Here is a 26,134-nt window from a genome sequence, read left to right as displayed (position 1 = left end):
CATGTATTTTTTGATGTCTTCTTTAAAAAGTAAGATTTTCATATTCTCAGATTAGATATGGTTTACTTTTTCATATAGGGAAAACATACAGATGTATACCTAAACAACCTTAGAAAGGAAACAAATAGTATCTTTGGGAACCTTTAAGTATTTCTTAATATCAAACAAAACAGAAGTTGAGAGAGAAAAATTGTTATTGTAATATGATAATATCAGGTAAATGGGATGCAATTAAAAATTCTGTACTTGAGATACAACATAAGAAAAACAAACTTATGATTCTGAGTTCTAAAGTTACATATTACTTAAGTATTATAAGTGTTTTGATTTTTTTTTCATATTGCTTACTATAATTAAGATCAATTTTATCATTAAACCATTTTGCTTAAGTACTATAAAAGTTATTTTGTTATGCAGTAATTGACCATTTTATTTAACAAATGTTTATTGAGTTTATACTATGTATCTGATAGATTCTTATTTAACCTATTAATTATCCAGAGAATAGATTTCTTTTTTGGGGGGAGGGGGTGGGTACCAAGATTGAACTCAGAGGCACTCAACCACTGAGCCACATCCCCAGCACTATTTTGTATTTTATTTAGAGACAGGATCTCACTGAGTTGCTTAGTGATTTATTTTGCTGAGGCTGCCTTTGAATTCTCGATTCTCCTGTCTCAGCCTCCTGAGCTGGGATTATAGGAGTGTGCCACCACACCCAACCAGAGAAGAGATTTCTAATCTAAATGTGGGGATGAGAACCCAATACATTATCATGGGGTCTCTCTCCAAATTTGTCTCCTGCATACTTAAGTGCATTACATACCCGCTTTTAAAATTAAAAAATTCAAATTCTACTGAAGGCCTTATTTACTTTAAGGTTGCCTTTGAAAGGGGGTGGTGAACATAAAAGTGATAGTGAAGGTGGACTGTCAATGTGGAACATTAATAACTTCCATTTTATTTTTTATTTTCCAGCACCATAAAGCTGTGATTAAATTAACTAAATTAAGTAGGATTGGGAGTATGTGCTTCACTATGAAATGCATCAAGAAGTCACATGAACAATATATTCAAATCAAATATAAAGTAACATAGGATACAAATACCTCTGACAAACATTTTAAGGCTTAAAAGAATAAATCTAAGTATTGTTGCATTGTTAACTAACACAATCACTAGGAAAGGTAAGTGCACTGAATCAGGAGTAAACACACATAACATTTTTAACCCTTTGGGAAACAGATTTTCATCTCATAGTATGCACAGATTTGTAGCAGACTGGCCTAATAGAATGGAAAGGCCGTTGAGCTGAGGGATATATAAATAGTACTGTGGATGATGAAGTTTGCTAATCAACCCTTCTACTCTCTTCAATGGTTAGCCATCCATTAGGTTCATTTTGCCCCCACTTATATGCCAAGCTTTGGCAACTTAACCAGCTGATATGTGGAACTAAGAGGTCCCATATTGCTCTTGGAGAAAGGAAAATCCAGCTTCACTTCCAAAGTCAGTTTCTGACTCTCTGTCTTGTTAAACAGATTTTGCCTAGATTGGAAATTGCTATCCTAGTAGTGACTTTTAACATGGCCTGAAAAATGAAGAGACAATGTTGGAAAAGAAGGTAGAACTGAGGTACAGCTCTTTGGCTTCCTGGGGTCATTTCCTATGAGATGCCTATTGCTCCCTTGACCTCTACTCTTCTGCACTAACTCCATAATCATAGCAAAGTAAAGGGGTGGTTGGGAAGAAACAACAAAGCTCATTGAATCAGACTGAGAACTTCAGAATGGGTAATTCTTCAAGTATTCTGCATCTCCATTGAACAGGCATCTTTGAGGAGGCAATTCACCAGGCCCTTCTTGGTTATGTTAGAACCAACATCTGGGAACTAAAGTCTTAGATTTCTTCCTCTGTTTCTGATTAGGACTGAAGAGAACACTAACCTTCAAGGTCAGCCAGAGACTAAGCCAAGGCCAAGTCTGAAGCAAAAGTTTAGTCCAGGATCTATCTTCCACATTTTCATTAATTAAGTTGCTAGATTTCTTAACCAACACAACAATTAATACATCACAATTTTATTTAGAAAGCCACTGTCTGCTCCTCACTATTTGTATCACTCCAGAGGCTAGAGTTTGAAAATGAGTTATATGAGGAATCCTAAAACATAGCCAGAAGTAACAAAGAAATCACTACCTAGCCTAAGATTTGATAATCTATCATCATCAAATAATTTTTCTTCATACATGTAAAATTTAACTGGAAACTAGAAACTAAATGAGGTCTTTGAGTGGAAAAGTTTTCAAAAGTTCATTTCTTTATAGTAAGTATGGATTGCTGCCCATCCTTTTAATAAGATTTCCCTATGAAAAAGGCTTATTATTTATGCCCAAATCTTCACAATTGAACATTCTCCATGTTTTAAACAGTCAAATATCAGTTGTTATAACACAAGAATTTCCAGATCATCACCTAAAGGGTAAAGAACACACTGATTCTTTGAGGTTTAGCTGCTTTAAAGAAAATATTTCAGTGCATTGCACAATAATATCCTAAAAGAGGTCACTTATTCTCAAAGACTCAAATACCTTTTACTCATTCATCATTTTCTGGAAAGAATAATATTATTTATTTCACAAATGTCTAAATTGAGGTGTGGCAAGATGTGATTGACACTGGAGAGATCCTGTCGCTGAAAAGTTTATATACAGTGTCACAGGATTCTAGAAAGGTGAGAACAGCAGGGTCTTACCTGTAGTATTGGCATCCAAATCCTTGGAGCAAGGACTTGGAGAAGAGTTTTAGACTAGTAGGTATAAGGATACTTAGTAAATGTGAATTTTCCTTTACTTACTAGGTCAAATAATAATATCTAAGGCAAGTGGTCTCCATTTTGTGAGTGTATGTGCACCTCTATCAAGGAAAAATGGACAGTCTAGTAAGGAGTTGTTGTTGTTAATGTATTTATACATTTATAATGAATTGCTCCATCATTACATGCACATTGTATAAAATATATCTAAATGTGTGATACAAAAGGGAGGAAAATCAGGAAACCCAATGCTTTTCCACAGAATCGAGTAATATCTGAAATCACAGGCAAAGTTCAAATAAAATGAAGAATACATGTCAGTAAATGGGAAAAAAAAAGTCATTTATTAGTCACTTGACTTTGCTTTAGAAATTGTTAGCCATAGTATATAACTCATATATAATCAAAGTGTCCTAAAAACTCTAACTTAATGACAATATTTAGACAAGCTTGGAGAAAGTGAGCTACTTGCCTAAGACCACAAAGTTAATAAGTAGTCCAAATAAAATATGTATAATCTATGTGTATGTAAACATACACATCTTTTGTGTATGGCATGAAAAAATGCTAGTATATGTGCCTTATGTAACTAAAATAGTTTTCTATGAAAATTAAAACTGTAAATTCTTTGTTAAATAATGTTTTTTTAGGTCATAAATCTCAGACAATCCAGAAGTATATCCTATGTCATAAAAATAAGCACAATTGTAATCTAGAACTGAGGGCTCATATAGACCGTGAACAGTGATTCACTCCTCAGTTGTTCATTAGTCCACGAGGCAACCAATGTCTCTGATGGGACACTCATCAACACTTTACAAATAAAAACATCTCCACAAGCTGAAAGAAAACAAAAAAAAAATATGTTTCTATTATCAGTCCCATTGTATTCCATACATTCAGTGAAAATTTTTTGAAATTCTACTACAGACTAAGAAGTATGCAGTAGCAGTTCTATATTGTTTCCATTACTTTAACCAAAAGGCATATCATAAGCAATCAATATTTATTCAATGGAAAAATAAACTGTTATGAAAGTACAAAATAGATTATTCCCTGAAATTTTATTTAAACACCCCTTATATTGGAGGACTCTTACTCTAATTTGGTCTCTTTTGGACCATTCTGAATCATGCCTGTGGCTTTATGAAATGTAAGTTTACTCCTAAGCAATCATATAGCAAAGGCTTTTGGTGAGAGCATTATATTGTTTCCATTCCCAGACAATATCTTTTCCACAAATAGCCTTGGTTTTAATTACCTCTATTCCCTTCTCTCTAACTTATGCTTAATTCTAATGATCTGTTAGTTTTAGCATAGACAGAAGCCCTCTTGTTACTGTAAATAAGAAAGCAATTATACTCCTTTATGTTGATTGACATTATTTTCTGATTAAAAACAACCAAACAGTAAAGTACCTATGTGGCAATTGGTTCAGAGTTTAATTATTAGCAGAAAAAACCTCAACATTAATTATGTCAAAATTAGTACTTCTGTCCTTGGCATCCATCCATATTCCAAAATCCTCTTGACCATTAGGAAATTACTCCAGTCTCAGTTCTCTGGAAGTACATTTCTCAGCTAATCTGTCCTATAAGAAACCTTATAAATCTGATATATTTATGATGCTCATAATTAAATGATATCACAGTTCACATACAAACCTAATTTTTTTTCTTGTGACCAAGGCGGAAGAAGGGAAACAGTTGGGTTTTAAGAAAATTCTTGGACTTTCCTAAGTGACAGTTACTTAATTTTGTTAAAAAAAAAGAGTCAAACTCTTAATTTGTATTTAAAGAATCCAATGAGATGATGTATGTGGAAAAATTACTCTAAACTATATCAGAAACTTCAAAGCTATTGATGTAAATTTTATTCTTATTTCTTCCAAAATTTCCTCTTTTCTATCCGTTGGAGTCCTCATATCAAAGGAAGTAACTGAAATTATTCTGGCAATGAGATGAAAAAATATAATTTTGAATGTTCTTATCTTTAGCTGTAACCATGCTTTTTAAAAAGTCTAAAATTTGGGGGAAAAAAAGAAGACTCATTCATACTTGCTTTAACATGTTGTTTAGTGCAATGTGATGTCATAAAATGTGCTTAGAAGTTAGCACAACCAGCTAGTTCAATGACCTGAATTTTAAATGTTATAACCCAGAGGGAAACTTTCTAATATGAGGAATTCTAGAAATAGTAATAATTAGGAAAGAGCACTAGAACAGGAGTCAGGAGACCAGGTTTTATTCCATAGTACATAATTTAGGTAACTTAAAGTTTTCAAGCCACAATTTTCTTATATATGATAAAAGAAACAGTCAGACCAGGTGCTCTTGTATTATACAATTTTATTTGACTTAATTATGTAATTTGAGTTTTAAAGAATACATGAAGACATTCCCTCATTTTTGTTTTAAGGCGAGCTTGCTTGAGAAATAGCCCATGCTGTACATATATGTATGTTGAGAGGAAATCTGTTTTCTGTGAGAAATATTTACAATACATTCCTAGCCTAAAAAGCAAAAAATGGCCCTCAAATGCTTTTTAGGTAATAACCCAGCTTAGACAGTCTGAATGCTAGAAGGGTCTCCATGATTTGCTTACAGATTGGATCTCCAATAAACTCATGTGCCCTTCACTCCTGCGTTCAGTTTTCTCATACCTTTTCTCTTAACCCTGCTTGGCCAGCCTCTCTCTACTTCATCTCCTTGAGATTCCATACTCCATGCTTCTACCATTCTCATAGATCTATATGAGTCTACTTTCCTAAACTTTTTTTCAGTTCCAATTCTTTCCTTCCACCTCACCCATAGCTCCTCATTAATCTCCTGAGAAGACTCATGGGTGCTATTTGGCTTTGCCAGAAGAAAACTTCTTTTTAATTGGATAGTCATTGTGCTTATAAAACATCTATGCTAGAAGTGAATCAGTTTCAGTTACCATTAAGTGGGAAGCAGCACTAATAAAGCCAAATTCAGTAGCTGAATGTAGAGAAAAATTCCATGCCACAACTCTGACTAAGCCCTCAACCAGAATTCCTTTAAGTATGAAGCTAGCCAACTCATGGAAGAGGTGAGTCTCTCCGCCCCTCATCACTAATTTTAGCATTTTCACTGGAAGCACCTGTGATTCAGCAAGGTGCAATCATGATTCAAGGGCCAGATGGACAAGTATTCCAGTACTGGCTTGGTCACTGAATTGCAATGTGTCCCTGGTTAAAGATGTTTAATGCTCTGAGCTGCAATTTTCTAACTGAAAAAATAAAGATAATAATATTTTTTTGGTTTAGTAGTTTTTGAGACTTAAGATGACATATCCACAGGGTCAGTCACATAATTGAAATTTGATTGTCCTTTATCATCATCATTGTTATTTTTATTATTATTTAAATTCTCATGAGTTGGTAAAAGCCAACTATTTTCTTTTTTTCTGTTAGAACAAACAAGGACAATGAACATTTTATGTCACTTGGTCTTGAAGACACAACAAAATAGTGATGGTACCTAGGAATGGAATGAAGTAGAATAGAATAGAACAGAATGGAGTAGAATAGAATAGAATAGAATTCCTTCATAGTAGGTTCTATGTCCAATACTTGGTATCTGCAGAAATGTCCTCATTTAACTCTATCTCCAAAAACTTAGCTTCATTTATTTTTTCTTTTGCGTCAGACTTTGTGCAGTGTGACTCGAAGAGAGGAGGAACTTGCCAGCTCATCTCACTTGGCAGGGTTTGGAGTGTTTTTTGAGCAGACTATCTCACTTTGCAATCTAGAAAAGGGGAAAAAATCTATAGCTACTATTTTGGTACATGCAATGCAGAAATGTTGTGATGTTGTATTTCCTAGTGATGTTGAAGTTTATGGGAAAGGAAATAAACTATGCATATTTTAAAGTAAGAATATCAAATGAGTCATATAACTTTCACATGGAGCATAAGATAGAATAGAAATCTTGAATATAAGTATCTGCTACAATTAAAAAATAAATTTATTAAAATATTTCTATGGAAAATAATTTCAATTTTTTGATATTAAAATATTCTGAATATGTAATGTTTCAGATACCACTGTTTTATGCTAACAGATGATATTCTCACTCCATGTGTGTTTATATATGCCAGTTTTTCAGAATTATGTGCATGTGTGCATGTGCACATGAACATGAGATATCAGTGTTTGTATCTGTAGAGCCCTGTAAAATATCTTTTCATATAGGTCAATCATAACTCTTATACTTTCATAGGTATTAGTAATAAAAATCAGTAATAAAAAGTAGGTCATAAAATAATGTTTAAATGAAAAAGTATATCTTTCCTATTTAGTTTATATTAAGAATTTGTATCTTTTAGCTTAAAAGGTAATTTATTATGTATTTCATGTACTGAACTAACTGGTCTTGGAACAGATTGACTTATGAAAACAAAATTGTGAGTCTGAGCACAGAGGGACCATTATAAAGCTTAGCATAGAGGAAATTCTTGAGCCACCCAGACATTCAGCCCTATCACATATAATATTGGGTTTTTAAGCTTAAAAGATCATTTACTAGTTCTAGGTATGCTATCTACAGTTCCCACCGTAAGTGGAACTGGAGAGTGGAGAGTGGTTTGAAATTTTAAAGGTAAGAGAAAATATTTTTTCCGTGGACCATTCCTGCTTGCCTGTTTTGCTGTTTAATCTAATAAATAATAAAACCTTGGATACCTTGTCTGAGAGTTCCTTCTACAACCTTCCCTTTCTTTTTTCTAGATTGAATAGTATAAAACTGAATTACCCAACTAGTTCCTAAAATGACCTGCTCTACAGAAAATCATCATGTATCTTTCAAACTATCAGGTAATAGGATTGTCCTCAATGAAATACTGTATCAGCAAACAATCAGTAGCTAAACCAAAAGTAAGAAAAATTCTAGTCCCTAACTTAATGTTTTGTTTACCATCAAGGTTGGTGATGAACTGGGACAAGATTACGTGATTTTAGTGACTGAACACTTGGACCTAGAGCGGGGTACATAATTAGGTATACCCTAAAACTGCAATTGGACCCCAGAGTTCCTCCCCACTCCTTCTCTAGCCATGGGCACTTAAGGAGGGGTACCTGGCTGCTAACTAGTAAGCCAGCAGGGAGTGTATGCTGTTCACCAACTCTCTGTGCTTAGAGACTATCAGTGGTGCACAAATTGAGCTGAGGAGGCTAGTCTTTTTCTAGAGGAAACTGTTTCCCCTCCATCAATGTGCTCTCTCCCACTACATATGTCTTTCTGTTATTTGTTTCTTTATTTGTTTGTATCTTTTATTTTGAAATAGGGTCTTGTTACATATCCTAGGCTGAAAATAATTCCTGGGCTCAAGAAATCTATCTGCCTCAGCCTCCCTTAGCCTCCTGAATGCCATTTTCCTAAGTGAAGAAACAAGAGAAAGTAACTTTGCCTGTGTGAATATTCTTTCACCACCTTGAGAGACAGTTATTTGTGAAGAACATCAGCTCTGCCTCCACTTTGCTTTGTAAACATGGGCAAAGCTGTTTAAAATTTATGAGTTTCTGTTTATTCTTTGAAACCTGGATAAAAACAACCTCTATCTTAAAGAGAATCTTTACAGACTCAACAAGATGGTGCATGTAAAGAATTTAGCTTTATTCTAAGTGCTTCACAAATGATTGCCGTATTTACTGCACAAACAATATGGCACTCCACTCTCCCTATTCATGTCCATTAATACAGATCCATTCAGGAAAACTTGGTACCCAAACCATTTCTGAAAACTGGGGAGAAAGTGGCTTTTGCTGAATAAAGAGAACACCCAAGCTAGGCCTTGTCAGGACTGATCTCTCAAGTTTGGCCTTAAAGTCAAAGAATCCTGAAAGTCAAAGAATCAGGTCAAGGGCAGTTATAAGACAGGAAAAGAAACAACACACTGTGTGTCTACTTCACCTCAGACATGATGCTACAACCTGATTATATATTCTCTATTTTAAGAGAAAAAACAACAATTTTATTACATATGACCATATGTGTATTTACATTTATATTACATGATTTCTAGTATATATGAAGACACTGAGGACATGAGAAGTAACATGGGCCAGAATTAGCCAAACAGTAATGGCACAGATGGTACTTGAGTAGTTCCACCTGTCTATATAACCTAGGTTGTACCCAGACCATGATGCTATTTTCCTGCCATAATTCAAGCTAAGTTGATTTCAGTCCCCTCTGTTCCAAATGAAACTTTCTCCTCAGTGTCCCAATTAAGTTTCTTAGTATCTCATACCCATTAAGAATAGCAATTTAGAACTGCCTGAATAACTTTTTAAAAGGCAGTTTAAAATGTGCCTGTCAGCATTAGACCCAGCTAGTTGGTCTGGTTTTTCGGTTGTTTTATTTTTATTTTTATTTATTTTTTGTTGTTGTTGTTTACTTTTTTCTCAAGATCTGACTCGTTTTTTAGCCTTTTTTTTTTTTTTTTTACTTCAGTAGTGGTTCAAAATAACAGAGGAAGCTTTGGGCTTCTATGTGATGGAAGGATATTTACTCAGGTTTAACTCTTCCATCTCTATTAGTAAGGTCTTGGAAAACTATGCTGCAAAGCAAAGTGTAATTACTCTAGAGCATCTTACTGGCATGTTAATTCTAGTTATGTTTATGCATCCTCCAAAGGAGATGTAAAGCTTATGCTCACCAGTGTCAAAATGAGTCATTTCAAAGTGCTTCCTGTCAACCCCTTAAAAAATTGATGTACTAATGCCTTCTATATTCTGGAAGCTCTTTAGTGGTATATCAAGCATTTAAGTTTCAGGGACATAATCTGCAATCTAATTTTGTAGCTTTCTCTTTGAAGTCTGTTACCCCCAAGATATAGTGTCATAATTATTCATTCAAACTCCATGAACTGTCTTCAGTAATTGTTCTATAACTTGTCCTGCTGAGAAATTCAAAGAGGATATCTGAATGGGTCAAAGTGGAAGTAGTGAATTGGGGTTATTTTCACTCATGGAAAAGATGTAACATTTGTGAGATGTTTGTTCCTAGAGACATAATTCAATTGCATTATGAGGCGCTTTTGAAATCCTATGTTAAGAGAACCTCAATAGTGCACACTCAGATTCTTTAAGGCAATAATCTTATTTTCTGGTCTGCATCCTCTTGTCTGGAAGTGTTTTTCTTGAAGCCATACAGCTGCAATATGTTTGTGGTCAGTCACTAGCTGACCTGGGGTGTGTACCTTCCTAGAGATGCAACTCAAAAATTAATTGGTTTCTTTTACACAAATGTAATAGATTCAGATGTTAATGAAAGTGCTTAAGTTTAAAACTACAGTGGATTAACAATGCCACAAGTGGCCTGACAGTTTGAACATGAAGGCAGGTATCTCATCTTTCTATTTCTTTACCCTTTTCAATCAGGAATCTTCTGCTGCCCACATTTTTCTTGAGATAGCTCTTTATCATTTTTCAGCAATAATTACCTAAGCCATAGCCTGAAAATCCCTTGTGAAAAGAGTAAGGGCAATAAATGAATCAATTAATTATTTTGAAGAAATAGAACATTTTTTTCTTCTTTTCTATAGGTCATGGATGAAGGGATTACCCACCATTTCTCTGAGATTTATGCAAGTCACATCCTTCTTAAAACTGAAATCAATTTTAAAAAAAAGGTATACCATGTAAAATAAACTTCCAAATATACTATTAGATATAAAAACAGTCTAACAATATCTCTGCCCCCAAGTTTCAAGACAGGGACTCTTCCTCAATCCATATAAACCTCACAGTAAACAAATACAGAATATACTACCTGTACTTGAAAGTACTAAACCTCCATATTTGGCTGAAAAGACAGCCAAGGAAGGATATTTATAATTCAGCAATAGTCTTTTAATTCTCTAGGTAACCAAGGCTCTAATTACATAGAACATACTTTTATGGTTAAGGTCTTCTGATTTTGCAAAACCTATGCAACACATCCTTTCTCTGCCTGTAATTTAACAAACTCCTTGCTTAAAAATGTCTTCCCAATGCAATGGATTACAGTGCATGGAGTCTCTGTACCTGTCAATCTTTATAACCCTCCCATAATATTTTCCTCCCTCAAACACTGCATTCCGTAAGTTAGAGGTTCATTATGAATACATCTACCTATTATTTGCTTATCTGCTTGACACAGAATAAATTCACAGATACAAATCATATAAAACCAGATGATGTCATTTTTAAAAAATATATATACGTATAATATAATTTTTTAACCATGGAGAAAGACCAGTCAGTAGCTTGATGATTGTTGCCTGGAAATGAAGACCCAATTGTAGAAGCAGATGCAAGCACCATAGTAAGTCTAATAGGAGAAGGTTTGGGGGATGTTAATAAAAAAAACAACAATCCTAATACTAAACAAACACTTCAGGTCCTCAGAGCCAGGGGCATGGCAGTGTGCACTTGAATTCTCACCCAAAGCTCTCAGAGTTCTAGATACATACTCGGCAGACTAAAGATACAAATCCCAGAATGTGCGCATCATGGCCCCTCTGGGGCACTGATAGCCGTTATGCACACTGGCACGACAGGGCAGGGAACTAGACCCACACTCACACAGGTATCTCTTCCCTGCAGGCCACCCAGCAGCGACACCTCTAGTGGTAATCACCCTAGGCTGGCAGGTATTCACAGGCACACTCAGGGGAGCTTTGGAAAACCCTGGGAGGGGATTAGGGAAAGGGTCGGTCATTTGGGGACAGCAGCGCTGTCCTGGCACTATCTGCTTGCCTCCAATACTGTCCAGGACCTGAATTCACTCCGGAGGTGCCCGGAAGATCTGCATTATGCCAAGGCGGTGGGCCAACTCACCTCCACGAAATAAAAGCAGGGCAGGAGGGTGACGCTGTCCTTGATCACTTTGCCCTTTGGCCTCTCCTTCGCCGACATCCCGGCCGCCTGCCCGGGTCTGCGTCCTCCGCCGGGCGAGGTGTGCACAGTGCAGCCGAGGCGAGCTGCCTCCTCCAGCCGCAAGCGCCTGGCGCGGCTGATGTCACATTCCCCGCGGGCACCGCTGGAGCCAGCGCGCTGCATGCAGCGCCCCCGCCTTCTCCCCTCCCCTCTTTGCAGCAACCCAGCGGTCCCTGAGCCGGCAGGTCCTCTGCCTTCCTTGCTCTGGCTCCCGCTCCTGGTTTTCTAGAGAGAGACGTCCAGCTCCCTCCTCCAAGCTGTTGCTGCAATGGCTTCTCCTCCCCTGTCACCCTCTCTCGGCTCTCCACCGCCTTGGCAAGGCTCCAAGGATGTGGGAGCTTGACGTCAAGAATCGCAAAAGAGGGAAGCTCTCCTGGTGTTTCTGCAGTAGCTTGGCTGAGGTGCTGAGGCACCCAGTCCCCTCCTAGGAAACCACCTGGGTCACTCCAGAAATGCTAACTTGAGGACTCCTGGAGAATAGCAGCTCGGCCCAGCATACCACCCACAACAAGAAAACCAATCTCTACCTTCCTGAAATAAAACTTGCTCTTACTGAAAATTAGGCCCTGGTAAGAACTCACTAAGTCTGGCTGCTCGCCCCTTCTGAGGATCTCTGCCTGGGAGAATTCCTGACACCCACTATTAAATAGTATCAGCTGTTGGGACATGGTCCCTGTTTTCCAAAAGAGGCAGATGGTGCAATGGACATCCTCATTGCACCCAAAGTCCAGGACATATTCTAACCTTACTCCTAGTACAATGTCAGTGTTAAAAACCAACAAGTCTTCAGATGATTTCTGGTGGTGGATGTGGCTGCTCTCAACTTTGTGATTCTTTTGGCAACTCAAAAGTGCAAAGTGGTTCAGACCAAAGAAAGTTTGCATAACATTAATGAAGATAACCCATTTCAGTTCTCACATACCCTAGGCCATTTCCAACATCTTCAAAATCTCCTTATCAAGCGAGTGATAATCTATTCCTAGTCCATTTTTCAGCTGGCCTTTTCAGTTTCTACTCCAATAGTTCTTTGGCAATATGGAGATCACACCATCCACTAATGTAGTTAAATGTTTCATTGCCGTTACTGCCTCAAGTCCTCATATACCTCTGCCAAGATTGGGGTTCAGTCCAACAGAGTCATCACCATTTCCCCTTTCCCAGTTTACCATATTCACCTGCAAAATCCCAGCCCTAGATTAAAGGAAGTCTCAGTTGTTCCAGAGCAACTGAAGGTGGCTGGAGAAAAACGTACAATTGCATAATCTTGTCCCTCCGAACAAACTTTAAGCAGGTCCACTACTTACAATCCTAGTGTTTTTTCAGTTTGTTACTATCCCATTCATACCTTCTCCTCACTTCTCAAATTTCTTCATTCTCTGCTAATGGCTTCAAACTCATTTCTTTCATAAAATATAAGTCCTACAAGAGGACTATCCCATCTTCCAGAACTAGTTGCTAGCCCTACCCCAACCACAGCTACCGCCGATCTCTTGACTAGATTGGCACAATTAATAGTCTCTTAACTATCCTTCCAGCATCTTCCCTTACCACCTACCAACTATAAACCAGTCATTACCTAGAATGAAAAGTAAATTCATTTGTGTTATTTCTCTGCCAAAACTTTCTAAGGCCTTCTTCTCACTGTGTTCAGCAGAAAAATCTAAGCTCCTCATCTTATGAGTCTCACTGGCTCTGCCTGGTTCTTAGACCTTGTTCACATAGCTCTATGTCTCAATGGCAAGCGACTCAGTCTAGCTTTGTACTGCCTCAGGGTCTTTGTACATAGTGACTATTTGTTCACAAACTCTATTCTAGAAACATTGCTTGGTTAACCCCTTAATCCATGCCACTGCTCAAATTTTAGCTTATCAGGGAAGTTTTCCTTGACATACTCTTGAAGTAGCATTCTTAACACCAGACGTTTATTTTACTCTTTATTTTTGATATTATTTTCTTTTGCTTTATAGAACTTATCACTATCTAATAGTTTAATAAGTATTGCCTTGTTAATTTTTTTTTCTGCCTTGTCCACTAGAATGTAAACCCCATAAGGTCTAGGACCTTTTCATCATGTGGTAACAGGAACTGTGCTTGGCAAAGAGAAGGTGGTCAGTAAACATTTGTGAAGAAATGAACTGATCAATTAAATTGAATGATGTATATAAAATCATGCAGCACAAGTTCCTTGCACATATTATGTATTCAATAATTGTTGGTTGATTCCATTTGTTAACTATTATGTAACTCATCATTGACTCTACTTCTCATTACTACCAAAGTTACTTTGTGTGTTGGGGCAGACTTTTTTTTTAATTTTCTTGGTAACTAACAAAATTTATAATTCTTGATTAAGATAAAAAGCAAGTTAGAATAATTTTAAGTTGTTATAATTTGTCATCCTGGAAATTGCATTTCTACAAAAGGGGATTTAAACAGGAGACTAAAATTATAGCTTCCTAATTCATTAGTAACAAACTGAAGCCCTACAATAAAATATCAGAGATGCATGCTGAATACATGTTGACAATTCAAGAAGTACTTGAAATATTAGAAAGGAACTCCTCTACCCTCCCTAGCTGGTCTGCCCTGATAGATCTTCCCTCCTTGTTAAGCATCAGGAAATGCTTCAGAATTCAAAGCCAATTCTATTGCAAATCCTTTACTCTTCCCTACCCTAGATTCTCCTTCTTTCTCTCTTTTCTTTTACAATATTGTATTTCTTTTTATTTTATTTTATTTATTTATATGTGACAGTGGAATGCATTACAATTCTTATTACACACATAGAGCATAATTTTTTATATCTCTGGTTGTGTACAAAGTATATTCACACCAATTCGTGTCTTTATACCTGTACTTCAGTTAATAATGATCATCACATTCCACCATCATTTATAGCGCCATGCCCCCACCCTACTCCTCCAACAACTCTGCCCTATCTAGAGTTCATCTATTCCTCTCATTCTCCCTCTCCCTATCCCATTATGAATCAACCTCTTTATGTCAGAGAAAACATTCAACATTTGGTATTTTGGGATTGGCTAACTTAGCATTATCTTCTCTAACTCCATCCATTTACCTGCAAATGCCATACCCAAAGGACTTAAGAACAGCATACTACAGGGACACAGCCACATCAATGTTTATAGCAGCACAATTCACAATAGAGGATAATTCATAGTGGGAAAGGGAGCTGGAGCATGGGAGGAATAGAGAAACTCTAGATAGGTAGAGAGGTTGGAGGGGAAGGAAGGGGGCATGGGGTTATTAATGATGGTGTAATGTGATGATTATTATTATCCAAACTACAGGTATAAAGACATGAATTGGTGTGAATATACTGTGTATACAACCAGAGATACGAAAAATTGTGCTCTATATGTTAAGAATTTTAATGCATTCTGCTGTCATATATAAATAATAAATAAATAAACAAATAGCATACTACAGGGACACAGCCACATCAATGTTTATAGAAGCACAATTCAAAATAGCTAAACTGTGGAACCAACCTAGATGCCCTTAAATAGATGAATGGATAAAAAATGTGGCATAATAACACAATGGAATATTACTTAGCAATAAAAGAGAATAAAAACAATATTGTATTTCTGATCTATATCATTTCACACACATGTCAGATTATTTTACAGGTCCCCTTAGATACTAAACTCAATGATAATGACTTACATTGGGGCAACATCTTGATGTATGTTCCAGGGGCTCTCTATCACAAAGCCACATCCTCAGCCTTCTTATTTGTTTATTTATTTATTTATTTATTTTTAAATTTTGGGACAGAGCCTTGATAAGTTGCTGAAGCTGGCCTCAACTTGTGATGCTCTTGCCTCAGTTTCTTTAGTTGCTAGAATTTTCGGCATATTCTACCATTCCCAACTGTACTTCAACTTTTTCATGCACAAAACACTGCTGTGATATGAACAGAGCAAATAATTTCCCTATTTTATATTTTAAAAAGTCATAGATAGAACTCAGATGTAAAAATAAGTAAAAAGTCAAACACAGGTCCAAACCTGTGAAATATTTCAACTCTGCTCTTGATAGCAAGTCACTTAATATCTTTGAGCTTTGGTTTTCTGGTATATAAAATGGGAAAAGTTATTGGCAATATCTGTTGCCATGCTCTGTAGCTCAATTGTGACCATATATGTGAAAGCACATGGTGAATTATAAAAACCAGTTAATCTATTCATCTATCTATCCATCAACCTATAAAAATTTATTGATCCTCTACTATGTGAGAGTCACTTTTCTCCTTAAGTAACAACTGTAAAGAAGAATAAATAGAGTATCTTCTCTCACAGAATTCACAAATGACAATGCAAATGCAGATGGAGTGAAGAAAGATCAAAGACAATAACTTAGTCATAATAAAACAAATAATGTTCACTATAAACTAGTGCCTTTTTTAAGTGCTTGATAAGTCTTTTAATCCTTATGATGTGGGTACCATTACCATCATATGTTACAGTTAAAGAAACTGAGACTCCAAGAAGTTATGTGTTATTATATGTAAGAATAACAAATATAATTAGTGAGTCTGAGATTTAATTAAATTAAATTAATTAATTAATTTATTTAGTACCAAGGATTGTAATCAACTGTGCTTAACCACTGAGCCACATCCCTAGGCACCCCCTTTTTTATTTTGATTTTGAGACAAGATCTTACTATATTACTTAATACCTCACTAAGTTGATGAGGCTGGCTTTGAACTTGGGATCTTCCTGCTTCAACCTCTGGAGCCTCTGCGATTACAGGTATGCATCACTGCACCCAGCAGGACTGAGAGCTTTTAATCCAGAAGGTTGTTCCAAGTTCTAGGATCTTAAGAGTTAGTTATATATGCTGCTTCTGCTAACAAATTATAGCTTGTAACATACATTACTTAAGAAACAATTATGGTGCAGTTGTAACTGTGATGAGAAACTTCTTAAGTGTGGTGCCCAAGGAAGGTCTTGACTGTTTTGACACTCAAGTGACTTATATCATTGAGGCTACCAGACAACATTCCTGAACTAAAATCTGTGCTCCATCCCATCTTCCCCATGTAAATGCATATTTGGATGTTAGATGTTGCTGCAGGTATGCTAATTGTATCTCTTTATATAGTAATAGTAGCATTCAAGCAATTTAAGATGCCTCACATAATTTGAACATTTTTAATGAAAATTCTCTTCCAGTACAATCAAATGAAAAATGGCACCCACTGAAAAGTAGCACCCTGATATGTTACAAGACTAAGGACTTCACAGCAAAAATAACCTGCAAAAAAATATGCCTGAAAATGTACTTGACATCACTAGTAAAACTGTCAGAGTCCTTAGATAAGAAAGAAGTAGTTTTTCTATGTACTGGTTTTGGATGCCAACAGCCAACTACAAACTTCTTTTCAACCTCCTGGCAACTATTCATTCTTGGGGTATTTGCATGTTGTTTACCTTTAAGGTCATAAAACGGTGTATTTAATTTAGCAATGTATTTCCCCAAAATTAGCCTACTCCTCAGCATTTTAAGGAGACAACAAAGTAAGGTTTTATTGTATTTTCTAGAATAGTTATGTCTTTGAGGAACTGAATATGCAGATGTGTGAAGTACTGATTTGAGAAGCGATTAGGAGATGTGAAGATAATGTTCCCTCTCTGGCTTCACCCTGGACTCATTATCAGGCTGTGGATAGAAATATTTTAATACAGGAACTCAGTTTTCCCATCTAAAAAATGAAGGAGCTAGATGGGTGAAGTGGACATCTGCTGTCTGCTCAGGATACATAGTTTCTTGTTTTTGTGATGGCTTCTTGAATTTTCAGAATGTAAGTTCCCACTCTCATAGTCACAGCTAGACTGTAAGGGGAGGTGTTCAGCCCTCTTGAGGCAAAGAGCTAGGATGGTGAAGCAATCTAATTCGACTGTGTTACCCCACAAGTTGAATCTTCAAGGGAGTGATACAGAGAAAATTCTTGATGTCAATTCATGCAAGAAGAAAAAGAATGGTGATTAAGGCTGGTCTTTGATTCTCTAAACTACTTTCCACTTTTCTTTTCAGAAGTCTGGCTTTTCTACTTTCTATTGTTTCTTTGCACCTAATCATTTCCTTCCAGATAAATCCCTTTCCCTTCCCTTCCCTCTCTTTCTCCTTGTCTCCCTTTTCTCATTAATTCAGACAGAATTCATTTTCCATGCCTGTAAACAACTTGAAATTTCCAACTAATACAAAGAGGTCACTTATTAAAGGATTAACCGAAGATTTATTTCCAGTTACTTTAACACTAAGTTTACCTAACAACAATTCTGGCAGGTGATTTTTTATTAAAAGCAGAATTCTATATTTTTTTGCTATCAATGATTTTGTCCACCCTAGTCTCCTATGACTCCCTAATAGAACGTTAGGGAGTTTTATACAATTCTCATGAGCTCCCTCTCCCAAAACATGTCTTCTCTGAGAGACAGCCAGACAGCCAGAGCTACCCCCCCCCCCCTCAAGAAATTCCATAGCAGTTAACTCAGGGAAGGAAAAGAAACCTTAGATTGTGGAGCTTGGCTGTGGGTGTGCATTGGCATGCTAATGTGTTGGCATGGATTAGGATCATCCCACAGAACCTCTCAGGGGATTAGAAGGGTCTGAGTTTTAGGAAGGCCCTGTATTTAGGGCCTCAACTCACATTGCTTCTTTGCAAGAATCCTGGTTGGAGGTGGAACAGAGTCTGACAGCTTGCCTTGGGGGCCACAAGCAAGAGAGACAGGAACTGCATCTGAACCTGCTGCTCCACCCTAGTATTGAACATAGCCAAGAAGGAGCTCCACCATTTGGAAATACACTGAAGGTACGACTGTACAGCTGGGCACAGTTACTGCCAACAGGGCTCCAGGTGTGACTTGGGGGTGAGGTGTAAAGAGTGAAGAAACCCAGCTACCCCCTTATAAGTGCAGCTAAGGTCAATGACTGTATCTCCTTTTACATCTGGTAACCATCTATGGGTGACAGATGTGTTTTTTTCCATACATTTAAGCTAGCTGCATAGCACTTGCTTTACAAATATATCACATTCTACAAATAAGGGCATCATTTTTATTTTAAAACATTTCATAGAAAGAAATTTAATTATATTTTAAAACATTCAGTTTATCATAAGAAATTTAAATGTTACTGTTGTCAATGAAAGCAGACCTGTGTAGTTTCATGGGTTGTTGTATTTTTAATGACTGTAAAGCAACAATGTCAGATTTTATCACCTACTTGTGCAGTCTCTCTCCAATGGTGACTACCAAGAATGTAAAGAAATTAAAATGAAAAATTCTGTGAGAAAATGTATGTAGCCATTCTCTGTAGGAAACTATATTCATGGAATTAAGATTAAGTTTTTTATTTAGAAATCAAGTAGATTCTATTTGAAAGTATTATATTTAATATATTTTCCTAAAATGTGGTTTGTTTCATGCTTACATGTTATTAAAATGTATTTAACTGTTTTCTACCAAGTTCTGCTTAGCTGACCCTAATTCTCTTTCAACTTACCCTAATGTGCTATATTATACACTACTTTGTGTATGAAAGCATTAAGAAATTCATGCACATAAATCAGCAATTCCTTTTCCTCCATTGTCACCTTATGAAAATAGTTCTCTATATTTACCACTATCTTACTGGGAAATAACAAGAATCGACTCATTAAAATATAAAATGGTCCCATCCACCTGTCTAAAAAATCTTGTTACCTTCTTTGATTTATTTGTGACCTTGCCTCCCTCTTTGTTATGTCTCCGTTTCTTTGTGTTTTTTTTTTTTTTAATTTTCAATAAATTTTTCTCTTTGATGATTTTCTCTTCCATATCTCCATGGGCATCCATTTATACTTGGTTTCCTACAAAAGTCCAAGCTCCAAGCTTCCAGTCTCGTTCACTGCACAACACCCCTCTGCTCCACTAGGTACTTCTATCTCAGCTACCCAGCATTGAGCTTTATTTTCCCCTTCTAGACAGTGTCCTCTCCTCTGAGAAATATGTTGAAGCCATACGCAGGCCAAGTTTATTTTGTTTCTGTGCTTTCTATCATGCCATTCACTTTTGGAATGTAGTTATATCTCACATTTCTGAATTTCATGCTTGCTACTCAGATGTCAGAGACCTTGCCCTCTCTCTTTTTCTCTCTCTCAGAACACAAGTAATCTTTATTATGCACTACACAATATATTATGAACTGTTTTTTTTTCTATTTGATATTTTCTTTTTTTATTGTTGGTTGTTCAAAACATTACATAGTTCTTGACATATCATATTTGACACTTTGATTCAAGTGAGTTATGAACTCCCATTTTTACCCCGTATACAGATTGCAGAATCACATGGGTTAGGAAATGAATTGGAGAAATGACAAAGTCATCTTTCCTCTGTCCATCCCCTCCTTTCTATTTCCACTCCATTTCACCATTTTGTTTAATTCATCATTATATCTATGACATTATAATAGCCTCCTGGCTAATTTTCCTGACTTCAAATATTTCTTTTCTGACCAAGTCTATAATTTTGTGCCAGGAAAATTCTCCTAAAGCACAATTTCAATCATACCACTCCTTCACTTAAAAATACTTGTGGCTGGCTCTCCATTGCCTAGAAAATTATATTTAAAAACTTTAGACTGATGTAAGGTCTTCCACAGTCTGACACCCACCAATCTTTCCATCTCACCTCCCATTCTTTCCTCTAAAGACACTAACTACAGACATCACTGGGTACATGGTATTACATAAACCATTTTCTCCTGCATTATAGCCTTTTATGTGCTCTTCATTTTTCCATTCTTCAATTTTCAAATCAAAAGCAGTCCCCTTATGAAGTTTCCTTGATCTTTCCCAGCTCTGTGATCCTTTAGGATTTCCTGTGGAAACTTTTTGGAGATCACATTATATTCTGCCCTGATTATCTTATTTTTCCCCAAATGTACTTTGCTCCTTGGAAGTATGATCCATGTCCAACTCATTTTTTTTCTTTTTAATACTTAGCATAGTATTTTGGACATATCAAAACTTCAGTGAATCTATATTGAGTAAATAAATTTCATAATTTCTACTCTTCCTTCTATAGTGGTCAGTAGAGCACTAGAACAATGTAAAGCTTCTGAATGAATCATTGTCAATTAATGTAGCATTTTATAATTTGTGATTCTGTTGGGATGAGCATGCTCTTTCTCTCTCTCATTTTCTCCCACAACAATTTGAGAACACTGTCAAGTCTCACAAGAAGTGTGAAAGGAGTCTGACATGTACAAATGAGAACCTATATTAATTAGCTCAGAGTGCCTCCTGCTCTCTCAAAGCTTCAGTAATTATCCCTTGGTTGCATAGCTAGAGGTTGTATTAGAAATAGTCCTACATGAGAACTTTCAACATGTCTCTGAAGCTACTGAGAAAAGTGCTTTCAAGAAAATACATGTTAGTCCTCCCTTTTTTTTCTTTTCCCAGAACCTAGCCACCCATATCCTCTCTTAAATATTTTTTTTTCCCAAATTCTCCTAAATTCTACAGAAGATTCACTTTCCCTTTGCACTTTTCCAGGGTTGTCTTCATGCTATGAAAGCTCCAAATGTTTTCTATAACACGCATGTTAGTTGTCTGCCTTTTCTATATGTGTGTCTTGAATACATCTTCCTAGCTGTTCTGTATCCCTTAAGTGGTTGTCCTTCTCTGTAGACAGGGAGTTATAATTTATTTGTCAGAGTAAACTACAATTTCCCTGTATGCTTCCTTGACTGCCATGCTGATAATCATTATTATCACAACCAGTTCTAAGAAAAATCAAGGCCAGCTGATTTTAGAAGGAATTAATACAAGGAAGCATCATCATGGATTGAAAAGCAACATATGATGATGAAACTCAGGGGTTCCTAACCTTTGCTGACATTCGTACCACTTATGTTCATGCAGTATATTCTGTAAGGCCTTATGGAAAGAGCTGAAGCAAGATTGCTCCTAGTATGAAAGTACTGTTAGGGTTTATTTCAATTTCACAAAAATATATAGAAAACATGAAATTATACACCTAAAATTTCTTATGTCTAATACACACACACACTCATTAATATTTGAAAAATAGCTATTTTCATGCTGGAGTTGATTTGATTGACGAAACTTATGTAAATATGATTTTGTACAGGTATGGAGTCACAAATGGCAGAGGAGCTCTGGCCTTCTCTTTGCAAATGTGGAGATGGTGCTCATTTAAACTCTCAGATTCATTGACTCATCTGCCATGTAGAATTGTGTACTATTAATATATAATTCAATGAGATATACTCTTACAAATTTTTTATGAATTGAGAGAGGACTTCTTCTCCAAATACAAGGTAATATGTGATTCTGGGACGTGGGGACATTGTCATATTTCACAATGCTAATCATGGGTGAGCACAGAACTGAAGTGAGGTCAACATACAGTTCCCTATATCCTCTGGCCTTGGAGATCTATTCGGAGATGGTCATAAAACCAACAGGAGCCTAGCAGAGTACCCTCCCAGGAGTTTCATAACTAGAGCCAGTGGTACAGGGAAGAGTGCCCTTCTCTAAGGTCATGTTTCCTCAGTCACATGAAGAAAGTCTCAAGTAGTAGATAAGCATGGAAGGGACATTAATAGAGAAGAAGAGACACCTCAGGGTTTTTAGTCCCTGAGTCAGCCACCCAGGAGAGCTCCAATGTCACCCCTCTGAGGTTCAGCCATGTAAGTCAGTAGCCATCTCTTTCCCTAACAATATTTACCTCAATTATTTTTCTTTAAGTTCCTATTACTTTTAGTCAAAAATTTCTTTGTAATATACATTCTATAAAGTTCACTGAGTGTATATAGTTGAACAAATGATTTTGTATGAGTATTTTAAAGTATGAGGTGTTAGCAATCAGTGTCTAATTGATTTCAAGCTACACTCAATCCTGAAATGTGTCATAATAGACTACAAATCACACCTTAAGGCAAATTATGCATCAGTGCATCATTTGGTGCCACCCACAGCTTTCAGGCAGGTAATAACAAGGATGTGCATCAACCCCTCTTAAATAGTGATGTGGAGCTTCACTAATTGCAGGCATGCACAACTTGTCCATGTGCACAACTCACTGAATGGTGAATTGGCAAGTTCTGTAGTGGGCCTGCATTTACAAGGGGATGCCAGAGGAAAGGTAAGTAGAACATAAGCAGCTTAAAGGAGTCAAAATGTGAAGTGTTGGCATACTTTGCATTTTGAAAAAATCGAGTTTCTCTTTAACTTAGAATGTCTAACCCTTTCAGAAAGGGCTTCTTGCTTCCCAAGAAAATGATCTCACATTTCTGGGTGAGATTCCTATATAAGTCTACATTTTAATTTTATGAAGAAAAACTGCAGTGTCATTCCACAGGCCAAAAGAGAAGCCATCTTGAAGCAGGTCTTTGCTTTGGAAAGAATTGACCTAGGTGAAACTAAGTTAAATAGGAAACCCATCATCCTTAGGGAAGGGTGTCAGGCAACTTTCTGTCCCAGGAAGATGCTTCTCTGTTTCCTTTATATGCTAAGAGATAAATCTGTTTTATATAAAGTTAAAATTGTTATGTTAGAAAGACATTCTTACATTTTTATTTTACTGGTTAAAAATTAAAGGTCTAAAAGATGGCCCTAAACAAGAAGTTTTTGACAGGAGACAAAAGACTTACCAGAAGGACTTATCAGAAGTTTGCTGAATTTGGTGATCTCAGTCCAAAACCAAAGAGACTGGGAGTTGTTTACGAAAGGCTGGTTCTGGAGAAATTTATAACAATGATTGAAGCCTCACTGGATTGGCTCCCCTAGCATGGTATGTTTTGAGGAACAATAATGAGCTTTAGAACATGAAATGAGAGACCTCTAAGCTGATGGTATTAGAAGAGGTGTTGCAGCAGCCCTCACACCATTAGAGAGAATCCCAGCAATTTGGGCTAAGTTGCACTGGACTGTGGAAGACTAGGGTGAGGCATCAATGGAACAAAAATTCCACAGGAAAAATGCTTTTCCATTCTCTTCCTTCTGGCATTAGAAATGAACTGAACCCTTTGTACAACAAGTAAGTCTTTAGAGATCCTGGATCCTTGAAGAGCAGGGGTTACCATATGACCAAAATCAGCTTACATGTATTAGTTATGCTATTTGCATTTTGGAAACACAAATGCACCCATTCTTTTTTGCATGCATTAAGATTGCATTGGCAGTGACAGAGTTGAGTAACTATGACAGAGATCATGTGGTTCACAAAACCCCAAAATTTTACTCTCGGGTCCTCTACAAAAAATTTGCTGATTTCTGATGTTTAATAGCTTCCACCATTTCTTTCTAGTGAGACTGAATTTTAGTCCTTAAGTTTACTCTGAGCCTAAGTAGTTGTTCTTATTGCCCCCAAAATGAATCATGACTTTCCCCTCATATTTCATTTTTCACTAAGCTCTCCTGACTGAGCTCTTGAAGAAAATTCTACCCTACCACAATATCTAGGGAGTGTCTCTTTACTGTAACAGTCTATGAATATGAACATTTAATAAAATGAATTTTTGACATCACTACAGACACACATGACTAACATGAATGCAAAATAAAACCAAAAGTTTATTTTTATAAAAAACTGACAGAAATTAAAAATATCCTCTAATATATTATAATAGAGAATAGAGTAATATTTTAATATGACATTTAAGTTTCAGGCATTCATTTGCCTTTGCAAATATCATTCAAAGAAAATCTTAAATTTCTAAATGTCATAAAATGGCAAAAGGCACATTATACAAATATCTCCAACTTGTTCAATCTGTGCTGAGTTCTTTGAGAGTTTTTTAAAATGGCATGATAATCAGATTAAATTAACCAATATTTCAGGGAAAGCAGATGGCCCCTTGGTCTTAATGTCATTTAAACACTGAAACCACCTGCTGAAAGAAATATGATTAGAATTAATGGAAATAATGTTGCTTTCTATCATTGACCAGTTATTCATTGCCATTATAGCATGACATAATTTTTAAAAGTATATATTCTGAATATATACACTCACACATACAAGCATATTGATACACAATGTTTGTACATTGAAAGGTAGCTACATTCTGTATGTCTATCTATACTCAATGAAATTTGGGGAAAAATAAAAAAAATTAATAATTCAACAAATATTTATTGAGAGATACTATAGTCTGAATATAGTCTGAGTGTCCCCCAGTGCTTCATGTGTTAAAATTTAATCCCCATTTGTAAGCTACTCAGAATTATAATACCCATTGAGAGTAGAAAATGAATCCGACTATGGTGTTTAAAGTTGGGGTCTTTAGGAAGTGCTAAGAATTAGATAAGGTTATTGGGTGAAGTTCAAATAAGTCCTGGTGACTTTATAAGAAAAGGTAGAGAGATAAGATAGCCACACAAAAAACTGAATGCTCCCCATCTCTCTCCCTGTGGTCACTTTTAGAAATATATTCAATACATCAAAATACCATTATTTTATACTTACCTTCATCTACTAATAATGTAAATGAAAAACAGAGACTTCCCATAATGGCAATTTAGATGACACACAATAACATGCTTGATAAGAACAGCAAAAAATATTAGAAATGATGCAGAAAATGTCCTCTAAATAGCATGGAACATCCACCAAGTTAGTGAGGACTTATGAGACTTAGACTAGTGAGAGCACAGCATCACAAAGGGGTGAACTGGAAATAGACACCAGAGACATAAGCCCAGGAGAGGAAGGAACTCACCTGAATGGGACTATAATACCTGGGGGGGTAGGGGAGCACTCACTGAAAGGTAGCTTAACTTTGGGGTTGATTTTTTGAGGTGGAGATATTGAACCTGAGCTCAGTAAATGACAAAGGTAGGAACTAGCACAAGTACCCTTGCTTGGAACAAACATCGCAGAAGCTGATTCTGGAAGGATGATATTAATATTACTTGGAGGATCATTGTAGGCAGCTCAGAGAATCTCCAAATCCTCATCCTATGCTACAAATGCCCAGAGTTAACTGGAAGCAAAAAATGAACTCCTTCCTGAGGAAGATAATAGCACACTAAGCCAAAAAATTCTCTAAAGATATTTTCAAATAAAATTAGCCAGCAAATAATTTAAAATTGCAAGGTGTATATTGAGTTAAGTATAAATGATCCAGAATTAGCAGAAGTAATTGAGAGTAACAGATCCAAAAGAATTACAGATATTTGAAACTGGGACAAAACATTGTATTCATGGAGAAAAGTTAAACTTTAGGTTTTATTGTTGTTTATTCTTTTATATCTTGTGAGGGAGTTAGGCTTGCAGATTTTAAGAGAAACTGGTGTATAATTAAAAATTTACATGAATAGATTTAGTAGCAGA

The 26,134-nt window shown here is 36.2% G+C and overlaps 1 protein-coding gene and 1 long non-coding RNA gene across 3 annotated transcripts in view; one reads left to right on the top strand and one right to left on the bottom strand.

Annotated features, from left to right (window-relative positions):
• Plppr4 (phospholipid phosphatase related 4) overlaps positions 1–12,148 on the bottom strand; it is a 40,776-nt gene extending 28,628 nt beyond the window's left edge. The window contains exon 1 of the mRNA XM_046462358.2: positions 11,658–12,148. Within this exon, the coding sequence (XP_046318314.2) occupies positions 11,658–11,879 (222 nt within the window). The 5' untranslated portion in view covers positions 11,880–12,148. The remainder of the gene's footprint in view (positions 1–11,657) is intronic.
• Positions 1–26,134, top strand: part of LOC124105228 (uncharacterized) — a 58,868-nt gene that overhangs the window by 12,262 nt on the left and 20,472 nt on the right. The window contains exon 1 of one of the 2 annotated variants that reach the window (XR_009228574.1): positions 21,941–22,115. The exons of the other annotated variant lie outside the window; for it this stretch is intronic. This is a non-coding gene — a long non-coding RNA (uncharacterized LOC124105228). Of the gene's footprint in view, positions 1–21,940; positions 22,116–26,134 lie in introns of those variants that run through there. 2 annotated transcript variants of the gene reach the window in all.

The sequence above is a fragment of the Marmota monax genome, unplaced genomic scaffold, assembly GCF_021218885.2.
Source record: "Marmota monax isolate L192 unplaced genomic scaffold, Marmota_monax_Labrador192_F-V1.1 WCK01_AAM20220418_F8-fsc00070, whole genome shotgun sequence".
Lineage (NCBI taxonomy): Eukaryota > Metazoa > Chordata > Mammalia > Rodentia > Sciuridae > Marmota > Marmota monax.
This window is presented reverse-complemented; position numbering and strand designations above follow the sequence as displayed.